This window comes from Lactuca virosa, chromosome 1 (genome assembly GCF_052849685.1).
Source record: "Lactuca virosa cultivar CGN04683 chromosome 1, Lactuca_virosa_CGN04683_v6, whole genome shotgun sequence".
Classification (NCBI taxonomy): Eukaryota; Viridiplantae; Streptophyta; class Magnoliopsida; order Asterales; family Asteraceae; genus Lactuca; species Lactuca virosa.
The window spans coordinates 77844628-77870487 of record NC_136426.1 but is presented as its reverse complement, the minus strand read 5'-3'; the positions used below and the strand labels follow the sequence as shown (position 1 = coordinate 77870487).

General features: G+C 33.7%; 3 protein-coding genes across 4 annotated transcripts; 2 read left to right on the top strand and 1 right to left on the bottom strand.

Annotated features, from left to right (window-relative positions):
• The first annotated feature begins 1154 nt into the window (after positions 1-1154).
• LOC145105279 (uncharacterized) lies at positions 1155-4320 on the top strand. Its single transcript, XM_079042407.1, has 13 exons — positions 1155-1215; positions 1345-1490; positions 2006-2054; positions 2155-2301; positions 2397-2473; positions 2553-2622; positions 2721-2811; positions 2878-2947; positions 3034-3129; positions 3198-3297; positions 3373-3456; positions 3746-3822; positions 4055-4320. The coding sequence occupies exons 1-13, from the start codon at positions 1164-1166 to the stop codon at positions 4193-4195; spliced, it is 1200 nt and encodes a 399-aa protein (XP_078898533.1). The 5' UTR covers positions 1155-1163; the 3' UTR covers positions 4196-4320.
• A 2374-nt stretch (positions 4321-6694) lies between these two features.
• On the top strand, positions 6695-11388 carry LOC145147720 (phytochrome B-like). Its single transcript, XM_079075096.1, has 4 exons — positions 6695-8940; positions 9684-10491; positions 10593-10886; positions 10981-11388. Exons 1-4 carry the CDS (start codon positions 6873-6875, stop codon positions 11183-11185), a joined length of 3375 nt encoding a protein of 1124 aa, XP_078931222.1. The 5' UTR covers positions 6695-6872; the 3' UTR covers positions 11186-11388.
• Positions 11389-11968: 580 nt separating this feature from the next.
• Positions 11969-23348, bottom strand: LOC145147736 (uncharacterized). 2 transcript variants are annotated; one of them, XM_079075098.1, is made up of 14 exons: positions 23108-23348; positions 22155-22399; positions 21693-22041; positions 16400-17006; positions 16276-16316; positions 16104-16172; positions 15918-16018; positions 15734-15812; positions 15548-15646; positions 15397-15465; positions 15121-15170; positions 14954-15035; positions 12265-12359; positions 11969-12165 (listed from the first exon to the last, which is right to left on the bottom strand). In XM_079075098.1, exons 1-14 carry the CDS (start codon positions 23123-23125, stop codon positions 12069-12071), a joined length of 2001 nt encoding a protein of 666 aa, XP_078931224.1. In that variant the 5' UTR covers positions 23126-23348; the 3' UTR covers positions 11969-12068. The 2 variants fall into 2 exon arrangements, with proteins under 2 accessions (XP_078931224.1, XP_078931223.1); XM_079075097.1 differs by having other exon boundaries at positions 23118-23348.
• Between the last annotated feature and the right edge of the window lie 2512 nt (positions 23349-25860).

Genomic DNA, 25860 nt, shown 5'->3' with positions numbered 1-25860 from the left:
GGTTGTTGATTGTTTTCATACTCGGATTTTACAACAGTGCCTATCTTCCTTGTTGGAAAAGCTTTTACATGTAAGAATGAAAACTCTATTCTTTTATTGGTTGCCTCTGTAAATATTTCAGGTATTTGATTTTCGATTTAAGGTTACCATTTGTTTCTTTTTACGGGTTCTATCGAGTGCCAGAGATATCAATTCATGTCAATATTTTTGTTATGTAGGATGATTATGCTAATTAGTTGGCTACCCGAATAAATTCTCAACAAATAAATTTTTATGAACTTAATGGAACAACTATAGAAAGCAACATATCTATTTGTAGATTTTGTTTATATCTTCCAAAAAAAAAACCATAGAAATTTATGTAACTTCCATTAAGATTTTTTTTTTCTTTTTCCATAATGTGAGCAGAGAATTAAGAAAACTTATGACATATAGTTTATGATTTCAAGTAGTATTATTTATACTTCACAAGTTTTATTGCATGAAAACTTCAAATAAGATTTTTATATAATCTTATTTGATGTTAAATTGCCCTCGGGTTTTTTTCTTGAGGAAACCCCAATGAAGTTGTTGGCTTCCTTTGATTCTTAAGCCATGAAATAGTTAAAGCACCATCAATTGTCATCACATAGCCTTCAATTCTCAAAATGTTGGATCAATTGAGAACTTGACCTATGTTTCTAGAGTAGGTAAGCAAAAGAGAGCATCAATGAAAGTTTAAGCGTAGAAATACTAAGTTTAATTTAACAATTTATTATATAATTACTTTGCAAACATTACTTGGACAAACTTGAGCTGAATAAAAGCTTCTATATTGACAATAAATCTTAAAAGAATTAAGATTTGTCAAGTTGGATGGAATAGAATGATAAAGAATGAAATATAACATTCTTTTTTGTTACTTTCTAGACTTCTATATGTTACCATTACATAATTATTGATAGGTACTAGTAGTTTCAAATTCATTTTAAGAACATATATTTTGAAAAAATCATTTCTCAATTTCAATTATGTTAACACAGACAGAAGATAAAAATAAAAATGAACTAATTTTATGAAGAGTTATTTTGTCCAACTTGTAATTCTTATGGGGTCAAAGTGTAAATAACTTTCAATTAGTAGATGTGAAGTTTAAACCGATATCTCCTGCCCCTTCTTCTTCAATGGCTCTCAACTTCTCTTGCCATGCCGCTGTTCTCAACACCCACCTCCACTGTAATATCCCTCTCTCTCTCTCTCTCTCTCTCTCTCTCTCTCTCTCTCTCTCTCTCACACACACACACACACACACACACACGCATAGTATGCATATGACAACCATTTTTTTTAAACTATGAATCTCAGGTAAATTGGATGCTACTCTGAAAAAATCCCTTGAGAAAGTTAGGGATTTACTCATAAAAAATAAGGTTCCCTCGATCACAACTTTCCCACAAAAATCTCTTCAGAAAGGCAATTGGGTCAAGCTAATTTGTGGTGCTAGCTTTGAGGTAAATTCTTTTGATGAGTTTTTGATTATTGAACTTGGGTTTCCACTTATTCGTTGATTGAATGCTAGATACTATTTTTAAGTTTCGAATTGTAATCTATATAAGGTATGATGTGATAAACTACACAAAAGGTACCTCCCATAATTTGATTCCACATTCGATTTTGAAAATTCAAACCCAATGTATTTCATATGAGCTACGGATATTGGAACAATCAGGCTTGGTTTACAGGCTGAAAATTCAGTCTATTTACATAAAATGGATTATAATTTTTTTTGGCAATATCCAATTCAAATACTTGTAGTTGTAGTTGTAGTTACAATGCTGTAATTAGAAAAAAATAAAAGAACGATGCTATAATAAACAAATCAATAAATGTACTATGCTAGTTTTTTGCATTAAAGCTTTGAAAAATTACGCCTTCTCCCTAAAATCATGAAAGTATTTCTGATATTTTAACGAAAGTAGTTTTTCGTATTAGAAAACTTTAACTAATTGTTGCATTTTGATTCCAGGATGTTGTGGATATTAGGAATCTTTCTCTTGTTTACACTCTGGCTGGAGGTATATATAAATTATATTAATTTTCCAAAATTAATTTGGTCATATTAAAAGAATGACTTTGAATTAATTTGTCAAAATTGTGTTTGTGTATTTATTGTAGTTGACTGTATTGACTGTGCTGCTGATGGGGCAGTAGTGAACGCAGTGAATGAAGGGATCAATGTGGCAATGACTATTTTGCCCCTAAGAAGGCCTTGGGTTATGATAAGTGTCAATGATGATGAAGATCTTCACTTCCGCAAAGCTGGTACATGTCATAAAGCACAATGTACAATTACTTAATGCAGGATTCAGTATCTGTTTTATAAAAATATGTAACACTAACAATTACTAGTTTAACAGAATTCGATCCAGATGATTGTCCAAAGGACTGTACAAGACCATGTGAAAAAATATGTCCTGCTAATGCGATATTTAAGGTCCTTTTCTTCTTCGAATTTATATTTTTCATGTTATATATTATGTTTTTTTAAAGGTGAATTTTTATTTGATATGAAGGAAGGAGTAATAAATGAGCGTTGCTATGGTTGTGGACGTTGTTTTCCAGTTTGTCCGTACGATAAAATAAGTTTGTATATGTTTTATTTTAAATTTTTTAATATTTTTCTCATGTATATGTGTGAGATCTTCCGAAAAGTATACTGATAAATAATTTAAATGATTCAGAATCAATGAATTATGTAAGAGATGCTTCTGAAACATCTAAACTTCTTGAGAGGGATGATGTTGATGCTATAGAGATACATACAAATGGAAGGTAAATTATTTTATTTTATTTTATAAAATAAAATAAATTTTTATTTTTGGGTTAAAACATTTGCAGGCAGACTGATTCGTTCAAAGAGCTTTGGAGTGGTTTGGGAGATTCTGTTAATCATCTAAGGCTTGTGGCAGTAAGTATTTTAAATTTATTATTTAATTTTTTTTCTTGAACATAAAATTAAAAATATTTAACAAATTTAATTACGAGTAAATGCAGGTTAGTTTACCTTATACTGGAGATTCAACTGTCTCTATGATGACCAAAATGTACTCAATTTTAAAACGCGATCTATGTTGCTTAAATTTATGGCAGGTATGTGTACATGATTTAATGCATAAAGTGCAACATGATAATGCATGATTGATTGATTAATTTCGTAGTTAGATGGTCGACCAATGAGTGGAGACATTGGACGCGGGGCCACACGTGAATGCATTGCTTTTGCTCTTCGTTTGGTTTCTTCTAAAGACAAACCGCCAGGTCAGCATCAAATTAGTGTGGAATGTACAAGTGTTTAATGCATGTTTGATGACGTGTCAAGAAACGATGATATAGGTTTTCTTCAACTCGCGGGTGGTACTAACGCGCACACGGTGGACGGGTTAAGAAAACATAACCTCTTCCAAACCGCAACTTATGGTATAAATAAATCTTGTTGTCCCTTTGTTGCTAGCCAAAATTACCTATTTGCCCATGTTACTAATGTTTCTAAAAGATTCTTTATTATGTTATTATGTTTAAAGGGTGATTTAGACGTTTGACTAAGAACCAAGTGTATAATCAATTGTTGTTCACTTTCTTGTTTGTTATCTATGAAAGTTTTTCAAACTTAAGTTATCGATATACAATTTAAATGTTGCGACTCTCAAAGTACTCTTTATTTCCCATATTGCCCCTTGTGCTCATTGGTAGCTTTTTCCATCCATAGAAAATGCGGAAAGGTCAATGTTGTCCAACTCAAATGCTTTGATTGGAGGAATTGCTTATGGTGGCTATGCCCGTAAGGTTAGTAATAAGTTCTTTTCTACTTGATTTATTGTTGTAAATTTAGCGATCAATTTTATGAAAAATACAATACTTTTAGTAACACTTTTTTTCAAATGTAAGTGGAGCAAGAACATTGGACAATTATTAATTTCTACAAAATGTATAGTTGTTTTGTCATTGAAAAAGCGATTATGAACCTTTTGATCTCGTACATGTTTAATGTTTTTTGTTTGGTTTTGTTTTTTCCCAGATTGTTGGAAGGATTTTGAGTTGTATGGAATCAGAGGGTGGACTTGCTCACATAGAGTCGTACCCAGACCTTCTGTTAATGGCTGTTATTGAAGCCCTTAACTTAGTAGGAGGGGTCAAATCTTATACTCATAAATTGTAAATAACTTAACGCCAGCTCTAGAATTGTTAGAAACTTAGTTAGCAAACAACAATAGTATTTCTTTTGTCTACTACCAATTCAGAATAATATAGGTGACATATAGTGTTCCACCTCCTTAGTCCTTAGACGTCTCTTGGAGCAATATATGTGAAAAAATAGAGAGTATATGTTTATTAAAATTTAGTTTTTTAAGAAACGTAGTTTTGGATCTTCTGAGTTGGCTACTTCTGAAGTTATTAAAATTTTACTTGTTAAAACAAAATAACGACGCTAAAAAGTTTATGGTCGGTAGGAACAATTTTTTGTGAGTGAGCTAGCCATTTAAAGAAAAAATTAAAATTTAAAACAAATTATTTTCAAGATCGAAAAAATAAGGTAAGAAAGACATGCACGTGGAAGTGTGAGAAGGTATGGACCCGACCGCACGTGACTTGACCACACAACGTTTGGCGTGTGTCAATAGGAAGGCGTGGCAAGTTGTGATCCGTTAGATTAGACGATAGTGGAAAACCGAGTTCGTGAGCGGAAAGGCAAAGAATAAAATATATAGAGCATATGAGCCGTGGGGCCACGTTGTATACAAATTTCACGTGCCCGGGAAATGATAGACAACCAGTCTACCATTACATGCATGGGGCCAATAATTTAATTAACTTTTATATCAACATATTCATATCTCTGAGTCATCTAAATCGGTCAATCGTATATGCGCTGCATAAGTAAATTCTATACCATTTAAGCTAACTATCTTCATACTAGAAAAAAAAAAATCATAATGGTCATGGCCCATTCCTAACGGGGGATGTATGTATATTTTCTTTTCATGTCTAAACTTTAATTTCTTTTTTGATGACTATACTAATTTTTTTTTTCTACGATACCATCCCTACGTGCCATTATTTAATTTAGTTCCACTTTTCAATCTCTCTAGTTGCATTCTTTTATGTCCCACATAAAGCTAACATGCTCTCAGGCACCATTGGTGTAAAGTCGTGACCATGATAATTAAAAGTCCTTATGACAATTGCATTTGTCGTTTTCGCAACCATGCTTACGTTTTTTCATACCAGAAGTGCTTGCAACTCTATTACCCTTATCGACACCTTTATATGATCTTGACAACATTTTTGGACGTGAATAATCAATGAAATTAGGACATCTTTTACACCTAAGTTTTTCCAATTTCTTACTGAAAAAAGCTAAATTTGCATTGTCGTTGGTTAACTTAATTCCATATCAAGACAAAATATAAATCAAGACCAATTTCGCGGTTGGGTCCCATATTTTCAATTGCACAATGAGAAACCCAAATGGCATAGAACGGTTTGCTATATATATACTCTATAAACATCAGACACATGGAAACACTTTATTTATCGAGATGAAGCATATATATACAAATATACTTTACAATGGTTTCCTTAAGATCCACGATATAGCAACTCTCATAAAAGCTATTCTAACTTTCCCCGGTAAAGACATATTGCCATTGTCGCTTGTAGTAGCTTATTTCCGTAAGCTCCTCTCTCTCGTCATCGTCTTTTACCGCTTCTACTACATACTTTCAGCTAAGTTGCTATTGAACCAAGAAGTGGATACTGTTTCCTAAATCTTAGGGTGTGATTGGTTGTAGAAAATAGTTTTTATTTTTCTAGAAAACGTTTTCAGAAAATAAAGTTGAGTTTTCATTTTCAGTTTTCAATATAAATATTAGAATACGCGTTTGGTTGAAACCGCTAGAGTTTTCATTTTCCATTTTAGAAATTAGAAAACGTTAGAAAACTGTAAAAATCATTTTTCTAATTTACATAAAATTTGGAAAACAGAAAATTTTTCATTTTATTGGAAATATTTTAAAAACTGAACCAATCAAATACGTTTTCAAAATTTTTGTTTTGATTAAAATATTTTCCTAAAAAACTAAAATTTTTCACAACCAAATGCACTATTTGGAATCTTATATTGAGTTGTTTCTGTCTTCTTCTACCATCTTTAGGGTGCATGCTACTTAAACTTGCCCGTTCTCCCATCTTTGGGGTGGATGTTACATAAATGAGAAATATTAATTTTGTTGAGGGAAACTTTAAAAGACACAAAACTATATTGATTTTACAAAAAGTAGTTTCATATTAGGGTTTACAATTTCACAGTGGCCTACTATGACATATATGACCATTTCGAGGAAGATGAAGAAATCAAAGTTATTGTAAGGCAAATCATTAGCAATAGTGGCTATCTTCATCATTATCTCTTATTTATGTAATTTAATTTTAGATTGTATTAAATTGTTAAATCATACAAGTACAACTATGTCTTAAGTCATTATGAAATTAAATTTCGTTATGTAATTTAGTGTTTACATAAGTAATTAGTTCTATATTTAAAAGCAGACTGTTCACATGTTAAAATTAAAGTCATATTTAATTAGAATAAATAATTTTTTTTTTATTATTTTTTTTCTATAAAGTGCGGTGTGATGAGATCAGATGAGATGTGGGAGAATCCATGACTGAATGATTATAAATGCAACCAAATTTACCAGCTTCAAACCAACACCTCAAATCCACCACAAGTATACTTGTAAACCACATCACTCCCTTTTTGATCTTCTTGTTAATCACCAAAACTGCATTTAATCTTTCATCCCCAATTCCATATTCATTCAAAATTCATAAACATGGCTTCTGGGAGCAAAGCAAATTCTGGGTTTCACCCACAACAAGTTCAACCTCAAAACCCTTCTTCATCATCAACGCCTAGGGTTGATTCAATGAGTAAAGCCATTGCACAATACGCAGTCGATGCTAGATTACACGCCGTTTATGAAGAATCCGGTGAATCTGGTAAGTCTTTTGATTACTCACAGTCAATCAAAACAGCCACCGATTCAATCGCTGAACAACAAATGACTGCTTATCTATCCAAAATTCAAAGAGGTGGTCACATTCAACCCTTTGGTTGTATGATTGCTATCGATAATTCTAGTTTTAGAGTAATCGCGTTCAGTGAAAATGCTAGAGAACGATTAGGTTTAGCACCACAATCCGTTCCCAGTCTAGAAAAACCCGAAATTTTAACAATTGGAACTGATGTCAAAACCCTTTTCACCCCTTCGAGTGCCATATTGCTCGAAAGGGCTTTCCGAGCTCGAGAAATTACCCTCCTGAACCCTGTGTGGGTTCACTCCAAGAATTCCGGTAAACCATTTTACGCGATTCTGCACAGAATCGATGTTGGTATAGTTATCGATTTGGAACCTGCTAGAACCGAGGATCCTGCTTTATCAATTGCTGGGGCTGTTCAATCTCAGAAACTCGCCGTTCGAGCCATTTCAAATTTACAGGCGTTGCCAGGTGGCGATATTAAGCTTTTGTGTGACACCGTTGTACAAAACGTGAGAGAGCTCACTGGTTACGATCGTGTAATGGTCTACAAGTTTCACGAAGATGAACATGGTGAAGTGGTGGCGGAATGCAAGAGGCCTGATTTGGATCCTTATATCGGGTTACATTATCCCGCAACTGATATCCCACAGGCTTCAAGATTCTTGTTTAGGCAGAATCGTGTCAGAATGATAGTTGATTGCCATGCTAATCCTGTTCCTGTAATCCAAGACGATTCTTTGATGCAGCCTTTGTGTTTAGTAGGGTCCACCCTTCGGGCCCCTCATGGTTGTCATGCTCAATACATGGCTAACATGGGTTCAATAGCTTCATTAGCTTTGGCAGTAATCATCAATGGAAACGAAGATTCCGGAGGTGGGAGAGGGACAATGGGGCTATGGGGGTTAGTAGTTTGTCACCATACATCGGCACGATGCATTCCGTTTCCATTACGTTACGCGTGTGAATTCTTAATGCAAGCTTTTGGACTCCAACTAAACTTGGAATTACAATTAGCTTCTCAAATGTTGGAAAAACGGATTCTAAGAACACAAACATTGTTATGTGATATGCTCCTACGTGATTCCCCTACCGGAATCGTGACTCAAAGTCCAAGCATCATGGATCTTGTGAAATGTGATGGTGCTGCTCTTTTTTACCAAGGAAAGTACTATGCGGCCGGAATCACACCAACGGAATCACAAATCAAAGATATAGTGGAATGGCTATTGGCATGTCATACTGATTCCACCGGTTTAAGCACCGATTCATTAGCCGATGCCGGTTACCCTCAAGCTGCTTCACTTGGTGATGCGGTTTGTGGGATGGCAGTTGCTTATATAACTTCAAAAGATTTCTTGTTTTGGTTCCGGTCCCACACTGCAAAAGAGATGAAATGGGGTGGAGCTAAACATCATCCGGAAGATAAAGATGATGGGCAACGAATGCATCCACGTTCTTCATTCAATGCGTTTCTAGAAGTTGTGAAGAGTAGAAGTTTGCCATGGGAGAATGCTGAAATGGATGCAATCCATTCTTTACAACTTATTTTAAGAGATTCGTTTAAAGAAGAACGTGATTCCAATTCCAAAGCTGTAGTCAAGATTCAAATTGAGGAAATGGGGTTGCAAGGAATGGATGAACTTAGTTCGGTTGCAAAAGAAATGGTTCGATTGATTGAAACTGCAACTGCTCCCATATTTGCTGTTGATGTTGAAGGAAGAATAAACGGATGGAATGCAAAGATTGCAGAGTTGACTGGTCTTTCGGTTAGTGAAGCTATGGGGAAATCATTGGTTCAAGATCTCATTTTTCAAGAATCACAAGAAACAGTCATCAGGCTTCTTCATCATGCTTTACAGGGTACTTCTTTATTTCCTCTCCATCATTCCAACATTTCATGATTGCAAAGTTTCTTGTCTTTTAATGCCAAGATTTCAAGATTTCTATGCTAGTAATTCAATACTGCAAACTTTCTTGTTTTTTAATGCTAGTATTTCAAGGTTGCAGAGTTTCCTGCTTTTTAATGCCCAGATTGCAAGATTGCAAAGTTTCTTGATTTTTTAATGCCATGATTTCCCCATTGCAAAATTTCTTGTTTTTAAAAGCCAAGATTTCAAAATTGCAAACTTTCTTGCTTCTCAATGCCAAGATTTCATGTTGCAAAGTTTATCTCCTTTTTTCATACCAAGATTTCAGGATTGCAAAGTTTTCTGCTTTTTAATGCCAATATTTCAAGATTGCAATTAAAGATTCTTGCTTATTATGCCAAGATTTCAAGATTGCAAAGTTTCCTGTTCTTTCCTCTTGTTAACCCACAAACAACAATCACATGCACTTGACAACAAGTCATTAGTTCTGTTGTATACACTGTTTTTCAATGCCACAAAAAGATTTTAGATAATACAAGACCAACTTTAATATCTTTAAAATTATGCTATTGTAGTATACTTTGAATTTAAGCTCCAAAAAGCCCCTTGTCGACCCAAAAAGGCAAAAACAATGATCACTTTGTTGTTAGTAAGTTGTTCATGCTGTTTCTTCCCACAACAAAAAGATGTTATTTTTTTCTTGTGAACATACACAATTATTTTGCTTTGACATAGGTGAAGAAGACAAGAACGTGGAGATCAAACTCCGAACATTCAATTTATCAGAAGAAGAAAACGCGATATTTGTAGTGGTGAATGCTTGTTGTAGCAAAGACTATACAGACAACATCGTTGGAGTTTGTTTCGTGGGTCAAGATGTAACCAGACAAAAAGTCGTAATGGACAAATTCGTCCAAATTCAAGGCGATTATCGGGCCATTGTACATAGTCCAAATCCCTTAATCCCACCCATCTTTGCATCTGATGAAAACACATGTTGCTCAGAATGGAACACCGCTATGGAAAAACTCACAGGCTGGGGGAGAGATGATGTCATCGGGAAAATGTTAGTTGGGGAGATTTTTGGAAGTTGTTGTCGCCTAAAGGGTCCGGATTCTTTAACAAAGTTCATGATCATTTTGCATAATGCAATTAGTGGACAAGATTGCGATAAGTATCCATTTTCATTCTTTGATCGACGTGGGAAATTTGTTCAAGCTTTGTTGTCTGCAAATAAAAGGGTAAATTTGTCCGGTGATGTTACAGGGGTGTTTTGTTTCTTGCAAATCGCAAGCCCGGAGCTACAACAAGCTTTAAAGATACAAAGACAACAAGAGAACAAATGTTTTGCAAGAATGAAAGAATTGGCGTATATTTGTCATGAAATCAAGAGTCCGTTAAGTGGGATTCGGTTTGCTAATTTGCTTCTTGAAGCTACGGATTTGTCCGAAGATCAAAAGCAGTTGTTGGAAACGAGCGCAGCTTGTGAGAAACAAATGTTGAAGATTATAAAAGATGTTGATATGGAGAACATTCAAGAAGGGTGAGTTACGTTAAGATTATAGTACTATGTTGTTAAATTTGTAGAAACAAATAATATAATATGAATATGAATATGCATATGATCTTGTGTTGTGTTGGCAGACATTTGGAGGTTGAAAAGCGGGAGTTTGTGGTTGGGAGTGTGATTGATGCGGTGGTTAGCCAAGTGATGTTGATATTGAGGGATCGAGGGGTGCAATTGATTCGGGATATTCCGGAAGAAGTCAAAACGTTGACCGTTTGTGGTGATCAAACTAGAGTTCAACAAGTGTTGACTAATTTCTTGTTGAATATGGTTCAACATTCTCCTTCGCCTAATGGTTGGGTTGAAATTCAAGTTCGACCCAGTTTGAAACAGGTTTTTGATGGAATCACCAATGCGCATATTGAGTTTAGGTATTTCATTTCATCTTGCTTTTTTTTTTCTTCTTGAAATTTGGTCTTTTTTATTTTCTTGAAATTTGATCTTTTTTTTTTTTTTTTTTGTCAGGATGGTGTGTCCGGGAAACGGTCTTCCAGCTGAGCTGGTTCAGGACATGTTTCAGAGCAGTCAGTGGAGCACAGAGGAAGGTTTAGGATTAAGCATGTGTAGGAAGATCTTAAAGCTAATGAATGGAGAGGTTCAATATATAAGAGAGTCTGAAAGGTGTTATTTCCATATTGTGATTGAACTCCCTCTTCCTCGTGGAACATGAAAATGGTGGACCCGGATAATGGAAGGACATTTGTGGTGTTGTTTTAACTGTTTTATGACTTTAAGAGATTAACGGTTTTTTTTTTTTTTTTTTTTTTAGTGTGAATTACTCCAAAGGAGTGGGAGGTGTATATTTATTTGACTTGTGAGGGTTTGTGTATGGTAGGTAACATAAGAAGGATATGATGCTATTGTTAGAGAGTATGTATTTATGCTTAGGGTGATGCTAATAAGACATTCCATTGATCCCTTTATAAAAAGTCAACCTATAATAAACTACTTATAATCATCTTTTTCGGAAAACAATATAATTTCAACTAATAAAATTATTTCAAAATTAAATTGGGTGTCTGTATGGTAAAAAACTGTATTTACTAATTACTTGTATGTCCTATCAACCAAATATTTATAAAAGCTGTCACTTGGAATTCAAAAGGGTGAATCACATATCACATATATGATTAGTGAACTCGGTTGACTTTATTTTTGTTTAGCCAATTAAGATCTATTATACCATGAGAAAACCGGTGACTAGTGTGTTCTGTCAAAATCACACTATGTCGACATGACATTAACGTAACATCCATGTTGGCAATTTGTTTAATTTTTAATTTCGATTTTTTTATTTGTTATTAGAAAGTGGATGCCCATAGTTGACAGGGTATCAACTATCAATCTTGTCTTTATATTCCATCGAATTTTCTTAATTCCAAGTTCAAGATTTGTTTTTTAAGCTATTCGGTATTCTCACAAAGGTATTTTTACTTTTACTTGATACAAATTATTTAACTAAAAAAACAAAATATCAGATCATCTACTTGTAGAAAATATGAATTTTGTATGAAAAAAGGGGCAAAAACCAACAAAAATGCACGTGTGTTGTTTTAGGATTCCTTTCTCCTACGTTCAACCAAAAACTTCTTCTGCAAATCTTTAAGCTTATCTAGTATTTCTTGGAATGTTGGTCGGGATTGCGGTTCACTGAAAAATAAAAAGACGAAATTGCCCATCATTAGTAGAATAGAGGGTATTTTAGACATTTTAGTAATAGTCAACATTTTTCATGAGAAAGAGGCCAACCTGCACCAACAGCTTTGGATAAGTGAAGCCCACAGTGGATCCACGTCTTTTGGAATCTCTAGTCGTCGATTCATGAACCCTACTGCTCCAATAACCTATTAAGTATCATAATTAACTAAACTTGCAGTTTGAATTTATCTTTATAATGATCACTGGATTTATATTTGTACAAGTATCATACACACAAAAGACAAAAACTAGATAGAACTCGGGAGTAAAATTTAAACAATTTACAAATTGGTTTTGCTTTTAGAAACCACGATGTTTGACATCCAGAGTCAAGCAAAGCTAGATATTTTGACTTTTGAGGTCAAACAAACAACTTTTAATCTTTAAACTTGATATAAAAATTATCTTTTTGTGAAGGCATAGAATTAGGGTAGGGTATAGAGTATTTTGACATAGTCTAAGGTTTAGTTTCATTTTTTATTTACTTATTTACTATTATTCTTTTTATTCTTTCTCTAGAGATGCACTTGTATGCATGGATTTATATAAGGCTATCGAGTTTTTGACTATAATAGGGTGATTGGAAAAAGTATTTACTATTTTAGTGTACTTTCAAAAAAATTTCTTTTTGAAACCGGTACTTTCAGAAATATTTATCAAAATAGTATTTCTTTTTATTTTTCTTACTTTTCAGTTTTCCTTAATGTTTTTTTATTTTAAATATCTGATTTTTCTCCTTTTCTCTTTTATTTCACATTTTTACTGTTTATTTTTTTTAAATAACAATTTTTATTTCAGTTTTTTAACCTTTTTTTACTTTTTTTTAAATAACAGTTTTTTATTTATTATTATTATTATTTTTTATTTCTGTTCGTTACAAAAAGAAAACTCAAATTAGACTCCACTTCCTGGCTCCATTATAAAATAGAATACACTGATATATTCTATTATCTTGTATTTTTTGTTTATTTATTGTTTTATTCCATTCATCCAAATAAACCATTAAAATTAATTTTTATTTGTTTTGTATAATTCAGAGTTATGGATTCTTCTTTTGGGTAAAACACTAAATTATGCAACTAGTTACTTTACTTTTATTTTACTAATTTTATAACAAATTATTTTTCTAATCAATTTCTACAATCATGTTGAATTTGCTACCAATTTATTAGTTTTTTTTACCATATTGATTGCATATTTGCAAATTAAAATATTATTATATATAGTTTCCTTACATGAAAAAAAAATGATTAGGCCTCTCCTTTTCCTTCCATTTAAACCGGTATTCTATATTAAATGCTGTATTTTTGTTGTTTAATGCAAATTACATAAAAATAAATTCATTTAATTTTAAAGGAAAAAAACTTTATGTCCGATTGAATTATATAAACTTTCTACACATGCACTATGCTTATTGGTTTGCCATCCAAAAAGGGTTAGCGGCGCAGCTTGTTGTCCGTTTGCCTTCCATCGATATGTATTAACTTTTTATCTATTTCAAAAATTAAGTATTTCATTAAAAAAAATTATATGAAAACTAAAATAAAACAAAAGCTTTACTCAATTGGGCGGACCTAATTAATACTTATGAAAATGAATTTAGCCTTTCTTTTTAAATTTTTTTATATACTATAAAGAATAACAGATATTTAAAATAAAAAAACAGAAATAAAAAAGATAAAGAAAACTGCTATTTAAAAAAAAAACAGAAAAAAGAGGTAAAAAACTGAAATAAAAACTATCATTTACAAAAAAACAGTAAAAATGTGAAATAAAAGAGAAAAGGAGAAAAATCGGATATTTAAAATAAAAAACATTAAGAAAAACTGAAAAGTAAAGAAAAATGAAAAGAAATATTTTGGTAAATATTTTTGAAAGTATACTAGAATGGTAAATATTTTTTTTCCAATCATCTTATTACGGCCAAAAACTCTTATTTCGCACTAGAAGCAAAACCCTTAAAGTACGGTGACTCCATGTTGAAAAAAAATCAAAACAGTCTTCTACAAAAACTATATAATCAACGATAAAAATATGATCTTTGGATCAATATTTAAAACATATGGTGGAAATTTTCTCAGATTAATTAGAATTACGCTTTATATTTTTGATGATTCATTCCTTAATAATGGCATGTTATAGTTAACAATGCAGAAGTTGCATCCAATTTTTCTTAAGCATATATATCTCCATCAGGTGTGTGTCCCTTCATTATTTATTTGACTAATTGATGAGGGGATAGAGAAGGTTAGTAGATGAACTCACACTGATCATTTCTTTTGTATCATTTCAAGTTAAATTAATGTTTTCTAACAGACTTTAATTTTTTAGGGTATAGGGTTTAGGGAATAGAGGATGCGGGCTTGCTAAAATGATTCAACCTTTGATAATGTTTTTCCTGTACAGGTTTTGTAGAAATTACCCCTCTTCCCAAGCATAATTTTGTTACTGTTGAATAATTGAGCCGTCACAAAGACTTTGAGCTTTTATTTTTACAAGTATTCAATGCCCATGTAATTATGTAGAAGAAATTAATGGAGCAGATTTTTTATTTTTATTTTTTTCATTTATGTTGTTCTATGTTCTTCTCAATAACATTATCAAAAAACAGTTTGATCAATTCTGAACTTTTGACTATTTTTAGTTTGCTAAAACTTGGAATACAACAACACATTTACCTATCTTTTGGGCTTTTAGAATGTTCAATCTTGAAAGTCAAAGAAACAGTAAGCATATATACCTGCATTGGGTTAAGATCATCCCAAGGAGTCTTCTCGGTGGTAATTTCCCACAATACCACACCATAGCTGTATACATCAGACCTAAAGATTGACAACAAACAAACGGAATATTAGATTCCAAAATTCATGAAAAAAATATTTTCTTTTTCCTCGTACACAGACTTACTTTTCATCTGCTTGATCGTTACGTAGAATTTCTGGAGCCATCCATTGAGGCTACAAAAAGGAACAAGAAATCAGTCAACGCAATGAAGTCAAACCTAGCTATAGCCCCTTAATTTGACTCAACGTTGAATCTTATTTCTTGTTTATTGTACACTTTGAGTCATTAATAACTTTGCATTCTGTGGGTCCTATTTGCTTGGTGCGAGAAAAAGAAAGAAAGATGGCTGTTATTTTTGGAACAAAAAGGAGCATAAATCAAGAAAGAACATTGCAATACCGTTCCTTTCCCTGACTTTGTTTTGAGGTACGTGTGATGCTTGATACGAGAGAGACCAAAGTCACCAACCTAAAATATCATATTAATTATCAGTATAAAGAAAAAACTTGGGACTGAAGCCACATGAGTACGAAGGATAGTCCAATCATACCTTCACAGTCCAATTCTTATCAACAAGAAGATTTGAAGACTTCAAATCACGGTGAATAATCGGTGGGTTACAATGATGAAGATAATTCATGCCTCGTGCCTTGAAAGAATCACTTATAAGAACACAACCAACTCAAAAGAAAAAAAAAACCGAATATAAAGGATAATTAATTAGCATGTTACTTACAATATCCATGGCCATATGGAGACGACGTTTCCAATCTAATCGGGTTGTGTTTCGCTGAAGTACCCGAAACAAACTTCCACTACATAGGAATGTATATTATTAAATTGAGATTATTTATCATATGCAAACATTTTAACAAGAAAAGAAACATCACAATTTTTATTGGATTAATTAAGGAACCAACCGGGGAAGGAACTCTGTGACAATGCATAGATGTGGAGTTGATGTCACAGCACCCATGAAGAGCAAAATATTTGGATGTCGAAGCTTTTTCATGAGAGATACCTTCAAAAAATATACAAAAACAGTTGGATGCAAAAAGAAAAGCATAAAAAAGGAGTTAATTATGTGTGATGAAAAAAAAAATTACCTCCTGTTTAAATGATACTATCAACTCCTCTGGGTATTCTTGATACACAAATAACTTGATCGCAACATCCTACATGTATTAATATACAGTTAATAATCTTTATTTGTCCCTTTTTTACAAATAAAAATGTTTGCATAAATCTTTTAAGAAGCGGGGAAGACTGAAAACGTACTGATCCATACCACAGCGCACGATATACGGTCCCACACGAGCCTGCCAAAAAATATGATAAATAAGAAAAAGTTACATTCGTAATACGATAGTTTGTCAAAATGACTAAAATACCCTCGGGGTACCTTGTCCAATCTGTTCTCGAGTTATCAAATCCTCCCACGAGATTTCATAATCAAGGCTGTCGGTTTCTCTTTCCACTTTGATGATGGCATTGCTTTTGATGCTTGCACCGCTACTTGAGCTACTTGTGCTGCTACTAACATGTAATGAAGAAGACCATAACCCTGAAGCCATGATTTTATTATTGGTATTTTCCCATAGTTGCAAGTCTAGTTTTGAGGAAGCACATGAGCTCGTTTGTAGACCAGGCTTGTGTTCTTCAATGATATCTAACCGTTGCCAAGCAAAACGACCAAATATAGGATCAAAAGACTCTACTCTTTCGTCTCCTTCCCAAGGCCACACACTTCTTTTTCCACCCATCCAGGCATCTGCTTTTGAAGACAATATCTTGCAGATCCCGGGTTTGTTTTCACTCTCATGACCATAATATATTGTGAGTTTTTTGGTAAGGTGCTCCTCTGTGGCCATGGATGAATAAGCTCCAAATGGAGACTGAATATGCCCCGTTGGGGTACTTGCTTCACTATGATCACCCACGACATCACTCCCACCTTCATGATCAGTGTAGTTGTCTCTCCTCTTCATCTTCAACTTCACCTTTGAAGCCTGTTATAATGTTTTCAACGTGACAAGAATTAATCAAATAAACCTAATCATGTTTGTTGGTCTTAGAATCCAATTGTACCTAAGGTGACAATTCTTGAGTGGGTTATCTTAGATTTCTATCATGCTCACTTAACAGAGGCTAAATTTGATATATGTGGTATAAGCGACTTAAAACAAATTCTAGGGACCATATATGTAAATATGGAAGAATCTAATTAGTTGGATTTTAATCCCATTACATAGATGATTAGTCGTAAGAAACTCAATAATTATCTTCATCGTTTTCTTCGTCATCTATGTTTTCACAACAAGGCCTTCATGTATGGGTATTACGCGACACCCGTAAGGATGATGTGGCGTAGGAATCCACGCGTGAACACAACCCCTTCGGCTTGTGAATGTGGCGTAGCACAGCCACCGGCGGATTTAGTATATATCTCGGGGTTGCCCGGGATACCCCTCAAAAAAATTTCAGTAGTGTAATTTTTTCCGGGAATTTTTTTTCTTATTGATTGTTTTGTCGGGCATACCCCTTTACTTTAATCCTGGATCCGCCACTGAGCGTAGCCATTGCTACAGAGCTTGACGGAGGAGAAAGCTAGAACAACTTAAACAGTCTTTTGATCGCTGAGAGTTTAAAAAGAAAAGAGTTTAAATAAATTCTTTTATTATCAACCAACCGCAACATAACCCTATAAATATTATACATTGTTTATCTAACTTTCACACAACCATTTTACAATTCTAGACATCCTACACAAACGCAATTGAAAGATGGACAAATTTTCATCTTCATCTTCATCACATAATGGTGATATGTTTTTTTCACATATTTCCTTGAAACAGAAATCACCATATTGGGTCAAGAAACTAAAAGTTCAAATTTCAGCAAGAAGACTAGAACCTAATAAACAAGGATTTTAACGCTACATACAAATTCTTGGTACGTGATTACTTTGTTGATAATTGCTTTTACGACCATACAACATTCAAACATCGTGTCCATTTTAGTAGAAATTCATTCCTATGTATAGCTAAAGATTTGGAAGTCAGCTAAAAATATTTTCAATTGAGAGGGAATGTTAGAGGTGGAAAGAGAAACACACACACACAATCTCTATCAAAGGCAATAAAATCATGATGATGAGGATGATACGACGAGATTGACAATAACGAGTAGTAGTTTTTATTTTGTAATGTTAAACTTTTAATTTTTATTGTCTTTTTTAAATTTTAGTTATTTAATTTAAAATTTTAACAATAGAATGTTGTATTTGTTTTAAATAATTTTAATTTAGTTTTAATTATGTAAGTATTTTATTTTTAATTTATATAATTTTAATTATGTAAATGTTTTATTTAAATAATAAAATGATGGAGATGATGTGAGTAGTGAGTATTTTCTAAGGTTTATGGTGTGGTAGTGGAACTGAGATGGCAACACTTTTAGAGTGGGTATATAGTACCCATTCCTCATACCCTTTTGGTGCTTGTGAGCTCATTTGGTGTCTTTAGTGTTTTCTTGAAGAAGATGCTGGTCTTTGGCGCAAGAAGAGGAATTTTCCCATCCTAGTTTCTCCGCCCGTTTCATCTCTTGGACCCTAGAGAGGTATAAAGTCTCCACCTCTATGCTTATTCTCTTCAAATTTAAGTTATAAATGACTTTATGGTCATTTTGGTCCCAACACCTTTGTGTTCTTAGAGTTTGGTGAACTCCAGAGCCTCTTGGTGTATTATTGAGCTTCTGGACCTTTGTTGATGAAGAAAAATGGCTTGCATGGTTATGCCTTGAGTCCATGAACTAGAATTGGCCTTTTGATTGGATTTTAGACTTAGGGTTATAATCTTGGCTTATTGAGTTGTCTAAATGGATAAAGTTGGAAACTTGATCCATTAAGACCCTTGAAAGATTCAGATCTTTCATATCTGAGATTTTGGACTTCCATCGTAAAGGATTAAGGATTGAATGAGCGAGGCTATTAAGCCGAGTTTTACAGTGCGATAAATAGGGTTTCACAGCATGATTTTATGTCTGTCCCGACTATTTTGTCGCCTAATGTATCACGACGTGAGCATTATCTAGTCAAGGCGTGATTTCTATTGACTGTTGAGTTTCGTTGACCGTTGACTTTTAACGGTGAAACTGACGGTTTTGAGTAAAAGGCTGACGTTTGACTCCTATCAGGTTAGGAGGTTCGTGTAGCTATTCTAGCAGGTCGTTGAGTGTTAATCTTTCAGCTTGTTGATTCAGGTGAGTTTTCTCACTATACTACGTGTGAAAGTATGTCCTTATATGCTAAGATATATGTATTGCCAGGTTATGCTTGTAGGTGTAGATTGGTTAGTCTCCTGTGGGATATATGTTTGTTATATGATGCTTTCATGTGATTATTTGGGAGTTGATGAAAAGATCAACTTAAGTGTTGTGAGTCTAGATACTTATGTATGGGAGTTAACGACAAGACCAACTTAAGTGTTGTAAGACTAGATACCCGTATCTTTGAGTTGATGACAAGATCAACTTAAATGTTGTGAGACTAGATACTCAACTTGGTTGTATGATTGTATGTATATTGTTGTATATGATATTTTTGGGGAACTCACTAAGCTTTGACTTACGGTTGTGGATTAAATGTTTCAGGTACTTCAGTTGATCGTGGGAAGGCGAAGGCGTGACTGTACAAACTCATCAACAACTTTCATGTTTGAGATTCCACATTGTTTTATGATACTCTCATTTATGGGATTATGACTTATGGAACAAATGGTTTTACGAAAATGGCTTTTTATCTTACTTAAAAATTGAAAAATTTGTTGTGAAAATTGGTATGCTACATGAACTTGGGTAGTTGCCTTCCCTTTCTAGTCCTAGATCCGAGTTACTAGCTTTCTAGAGGTACCATAATTATTATGAAGAATCCATTAGTGAAGAGTCCTCACATGCAATCTATTTCTTGCTTGCGTTTTACATTCAATCGAAGCAACCTGAGTGTTCGATCTTTATTTCAATTTCCGATTGATCCATTTAGACATAAATTTTCACTTGGAACAACTGTACGGAGGGACATGATCACTTTGGAAGAGGTTCGATCAAGCTTGCACCTTAGCGAACTACAACACAAAGCACCTAACAACATTATGGAATGCATTTATAAAGTAGGATCAGTCCGATCTCCCGGACTCGGGGAAAAAAGTAAAGGAAAACATAGAAGAGGAACATCAAGGTCGCAAGGTAGAAAGTCGAATAAGCAAGATGCATGACATAGATATGGAAAAATTAGTCTATGGAAGAACGGGTGCCCAAAGAACAAGGGAAACGTGTCGAATGCAAACGTTGTGAAAGAATTTTCTAACTTAGAAAAAGAGTTGGTTCTTGTTGTTTCCGATTATACCTTTGGGAGATCTGTTTCATGTATCTTAGAGGTTTTTCTTACAGTGTCCATTTGTACCTTTTCAAGTTTATATGTTGTCATGAACAAATGAGAATGAATCATACACACAAAGATAGTATTTAATGCGATTCGGTCAATATAACCTATGTCAACAGGCAGGAAAGAGTATTATTTTCATGATCTTGAAAACGATAGTATAATGAAACCCTAGCTACCAACATAATATATATACAAAGTACAAAATGTAACCCTGAATAGAACAGGGTCAGGCCCAACCACACATATCTACAAGTCCTTATTCGAGTGTAGTGGGGAAGTCTTATGTGCGTTATAGTTTGTACAAGGTTGAATACTACACACTCAGTAATTGTAGTATCATAGTATATGGCGCATGCAGGCAAGGAACATTGGCTAGCGGCCAGAAAAACATTTCGGTACTTGCAAGTCACATCTAATGTGGGTCCTATCTGTGGAGGAGTATGGGGTTGTGTGATCTATATCGAATAAAGTCATTAACTAATTATTTGTTTATAATAGGTAGCGAGATCATGAGTTGCAAGGTAACGCTTCAACCGTATGTTGCTCTATCGACTATCAACTACTCCGAGGAAATGGCCTTGACAGAGGCAACAAAGGAGACAATATGGTTGAAGGGGTTGGTAAGTGATCGTGGGGTTCGAAATTATCAAGCCTTGGCTTATTGCAATAGCATGAGTGCTATTTGTTTGGATAACCCCCAACTTTTCAACGAACAAACCATTATCTTTTAATTTCGTTTAAGACACGAGTGACACATGATAACCCAAACCACATGTTAAATAAGTCGATCATAAAATGAAAATATTGACATTGCTTATTCCTAAACATCGATAGCTGGAAGTACAAGAAGGCTTACTTTGAAGTCAAGATGGAGAATTGTGGAACAAGCCACTTCAATCAAAGTATAGGGGACCATATATGTAACTAAGGGAGAATCTAATTACTACAAATTAGTCATAGAAAGTCGGTACTCATCCTCTTCCATTACCTTATCATCTATGTTTCACATCAATAAAGAACCGAATCACAATCAATGAATAGGTGTCTCAATCATTTGTGTGTGTGTTAATGTTTCGTATTAATCAATTAGCAATTTTCGTTCTGCATAACATGATAACTTCAAGGCAATGTTTAATGAATCTACCCATAACTATTTGTTGGTTCTTGAATCTATTTGGACATAAAGTAATCTAATACTCTTACATGCATGGTCTTAAATCTCTATTTGGAAAAATTAATTGTAGGAAATGCTAACCAAATTCGATATCTTTGAGGCAATTGAAATCTGTAGAGGTTGTGGAGAATCAAAGCCAGGTTTAGCTGGCTTTCTTGCATGATATGGACGTGAATCACTCGATATACATAACCCCCCAATTATTCCTCTAATTTCATCACGAAATGGCGTATTGGTAGCAATAACCACAAATCGTTCCCCTTTCTTATTCTTTATAGGAAACTCCCCAGTCCAAGTCTCTCCCTTTAGTGATCGTTCTAGAAGATCATCACATAACGAAGCGTCCTTAGGTTCCACTAGAAGCTTTGTTGGTGTCTTCCCATAAACTTCATCAGGTGTAAAACCATAAAGATTTTCTGCGCCCCGGCTCCTGCATGAATCCCGTTAACCAAATATGTTAAAAATTATTAAACGCCTTTGATCTTCTTCAGGTTCCACTTGAAATTCAAAACATTAAGAACTTAGTAGTAGCATATTTATTACCAGAAGATTATCCGAAAGTCAATATCATATATATGTAGAGCCTGACCGAGTGACTGCATTATATTAAAATATTGAGCTTCTGTCAGCTTCATAGATAAAGGCTCAGGTTCTTTCAGGTTACCAGAAAGCATGAGTTTTGAGATTTTTTGTTTGAGTTGAGATTCGCGTTTTTCCAGCTCCTGGATCTTTCTTAAAAGCTCCTCAGCTGATGGTGTTTTTGTGCTTTGCTCCATTTTCACACCCCTCTACACAAAAAGACACACTGTGATTTGAGGATCAAGAAATTGGTTCTTTAAACCTCATGTTATAATTTTGGAGGCAGCCCAAATCAATAACTAACAAAAACCCAAGATTGATCACCATCTTAAACCTATCCATGTAGAAAAGCGTTCATTTTTATAAAATAGAAACACAACACCATAAAACACACACTACTGAACTAATTTCACACACAAAATCTCATACCGTTTTTATTCAATCCTTTTCTACCCTTTTGGGAAAACCCCAAATAAAGAAACTAACACAAAACTCGAAGTAATTAGATTTGCACACACCCACACACAAGAGATGCACACCGCCACTTTTGAAGAAATACAAAATCAAGAAAGCAACAAAAATTAAGGTCAAAATTTGACATGAAGACACTAAAAAAATATATTTTAGCAAAACACACATTAGCTATCCACTCACACACACACGCACACTGTGAAATTGAAAAATCAATCATTTGATTGTTATCAACCATTTTCTTCACTTTTGGGCAAACCCTAGATAAAGAAAATTAAAGTCAAAGATTGATTTGCAACAAAAACTGACACTAGTTGTCCATTTTCACACACAATAACACATCCTTTGATTAGTAAACATATCAATTGCTAGTTTCTTCAAGGTTTATCCATCTTCTGGAGAAATCTTAAATCAAGAAATTACAGAAAAGCGAAGCTTAAACTTACAGACACACACATGTTCATAAGCGGAAATGGATATTTTGTTGTTGCAGATGATCTTCATAAGATGCAAGCTCTCTCTTATATGAACAACCAATTAACTAGAATTTTTGTCCTTCTACCCTCTATCAGACGCAAAGAGAAGCCGAAATCCGTTTATATGTACCTTCATTGAGAGAATAATAATAAAAAATTGTGTTTTTGTGCCGCTTTGAAAGGTCTACAGACAAACCACCCTAAGCTCCTTCTCATGGTCTCCCAAAAACATTTTATACTTGAACTTCTATATATGTGTCAGTTTCTCCCTTTTTCGGAGTATTATATAATTGTTCATCCAAAAGTTTGGGCAGACCTACACTACAACCGCCTAGACGTCTACATTTATACATTTATACTATATATAAGGTAATATTATATATAACGTTAATTTAGTTTTTTGCTTTTTTTATTTTGGCCACAAAGCTACCTTTTAATATTTTCTCATCATACGTGTTATGTTCTCCCGCACTTTGGGTAACATTATTTCCCCACGTGTTTTTCTTGTGACGTATATTAAGAAACTTTACATATTCATAGGAGTTTTGGTATCTTGATACTCACTGTGGTATCCTATGTGCTTATCGTAGATGTATCTGTCAATGGGAGCCTGACTGGTATTCGGCGGAGAAGCTTAGAGGTAACGCATACAGCCATACACATTCTTCATCTCAAACAACCAAGTTAATTAATGTATTTCAGGAAAGATTTATATTATAAATCTTATATTTTTTTTCTGTCATATTCATTAATTAACTTTCCTGAAATGGTATTTGCAAGAAATGATGGTTTTTCAGGTGATGTTGAGAAGATTTACAGAATCTCAAGGAAATTTCATTCACGGGTTTCTTGTCAAGGCGAATTAGTCCTTACCATAGATTGTCCTCCATATGGGGGGTTTTGCTGTTGAGAAAATAGTAAAAATACCAGCTCTCATATGATTACACTGTTTAACAGGAATGGTAACCCACCACTTTTAATATCAGATCATCTAATCTACCTTTGCATACTCTGAACACAGTATTTTTAACAAGTACCGAAGTACAAATCTACAACACTATAAAATTTCTCTTGGATAGTTGCTTTTTATAGTTTTTTATTTTTTAGATGCAACACACACATAACAATGACTTTGATAATGTGAATGATATTTGCAAGATATCTATCAACTAACTAGCATAATTCCTTCAAACATTGGCAATTATATTTGCTTCCAAGTATTGTATGTATCTATCTCCCATGAACCATTAAATTTACTTCAATATCCAACAATTTTTATTTTGATTGATTTTTGTTCTCACTTTTGGGGCAGGTTACAGAAAAAGAAAACAAAGTTGTAGAGCTCTTATATTTTCATCAGGTTCACTATTATTTCTTTGCTTTTTTGTAGAAAGCTTTAGATTTGATGTTAACATTGAAAATACTAAATGATAATATCAATAAAGAAAAAATCCATAATGATTTTCTATTAAATGTGGCAATTTAGATGAACTATTTCTTATATCTTGTTCCAACATGGTACCGGTAAAACATACATATAGAATGGAGGTAATTCCAACAACATTTTCGTCAATTTTTTTTATACCATACAGGCTCACAATATTTGATTATTTCATGAAAATTATTTTCTTGGAACTTTACAATGAAGAAATATTTGTCCTGCTAAAGAAGGTAGGATAAATATTCTTGAAACATATTGTTCTTAAAAACTTCATGTGTAACAACTTTACCCTTGATTCTGTAATTGATTGAACGAAGAAAAGTCAATTTGAAAGATGTAGCCTCAGAGATTAATGTTTCTGCTAATTTGTTGGCACAACTCTGTCTTATGGGATTCTTTCTTCTTGCAGGATGAAATGCTCATGTTCCTGGGTTGCAGAAAAATTTAAAGCCTAAAGTTATGTCTCCATGCATATCCAAGGCTGAGAAAGAATCTGTAGCATTAGAAAACTATGTGGGGAGTTCTCCTGTTAACTCAGCACCACATTGGAGCACAATTTTCAAATAAACTCCAACCGCCATCCCTACCGCCACCTCTGACACGAGAGAGAGAGAGAGAGAAAGAGAGAGAGAGAGAGAGAGAGAGAGAGATTCATCTATAACCTACGATTATTGTGTGCGTATGACAAAATGTAGACCAATCATTTGATAATGACATGATGGTAATTATGTTAATTAAATTAATTATTATAAAAATTAAATTCCTATAATTTTGGGAACTCAATAAATAAAAAATTGATTTGAAATCCTCCATTTTAGCTATTAATCCTAATCTATCTCTACGCCCTCACTAATTAACAACAATGCCAATCTCTTCTCGTTAACCCTGCACTACCCATCGTCGGAACTTCTTGTCATTTGTTGTTGTAATATCCCTTCTTCTTCGCTACTTGTTATTTTGACTGTATTGGTGACTTCCAATGAAGAATACACACAAGTGATCGAAGAGGTTCTCTAGAAAGTCAGGAACTAGATCAAGTTATGTCACTTTTGGACCCATGATACACAATTTTATACTAGTTTTTAATTTATAAACCAAACTATCTAAGCTAGCTAAATTCGATAGACAGTGTACCTAAGCGAATAATAGTATAGTAAGAAAGTAGGGTGTCGAACACAAGGGGAACGAGAATGATTAAGAGCTAATTTATCTACTAAAAGTTAACTAATTTAAAAGCAATTAAATAGAGCGTTTTTTTTCCAAGTCCAGATTAATTAAAAGT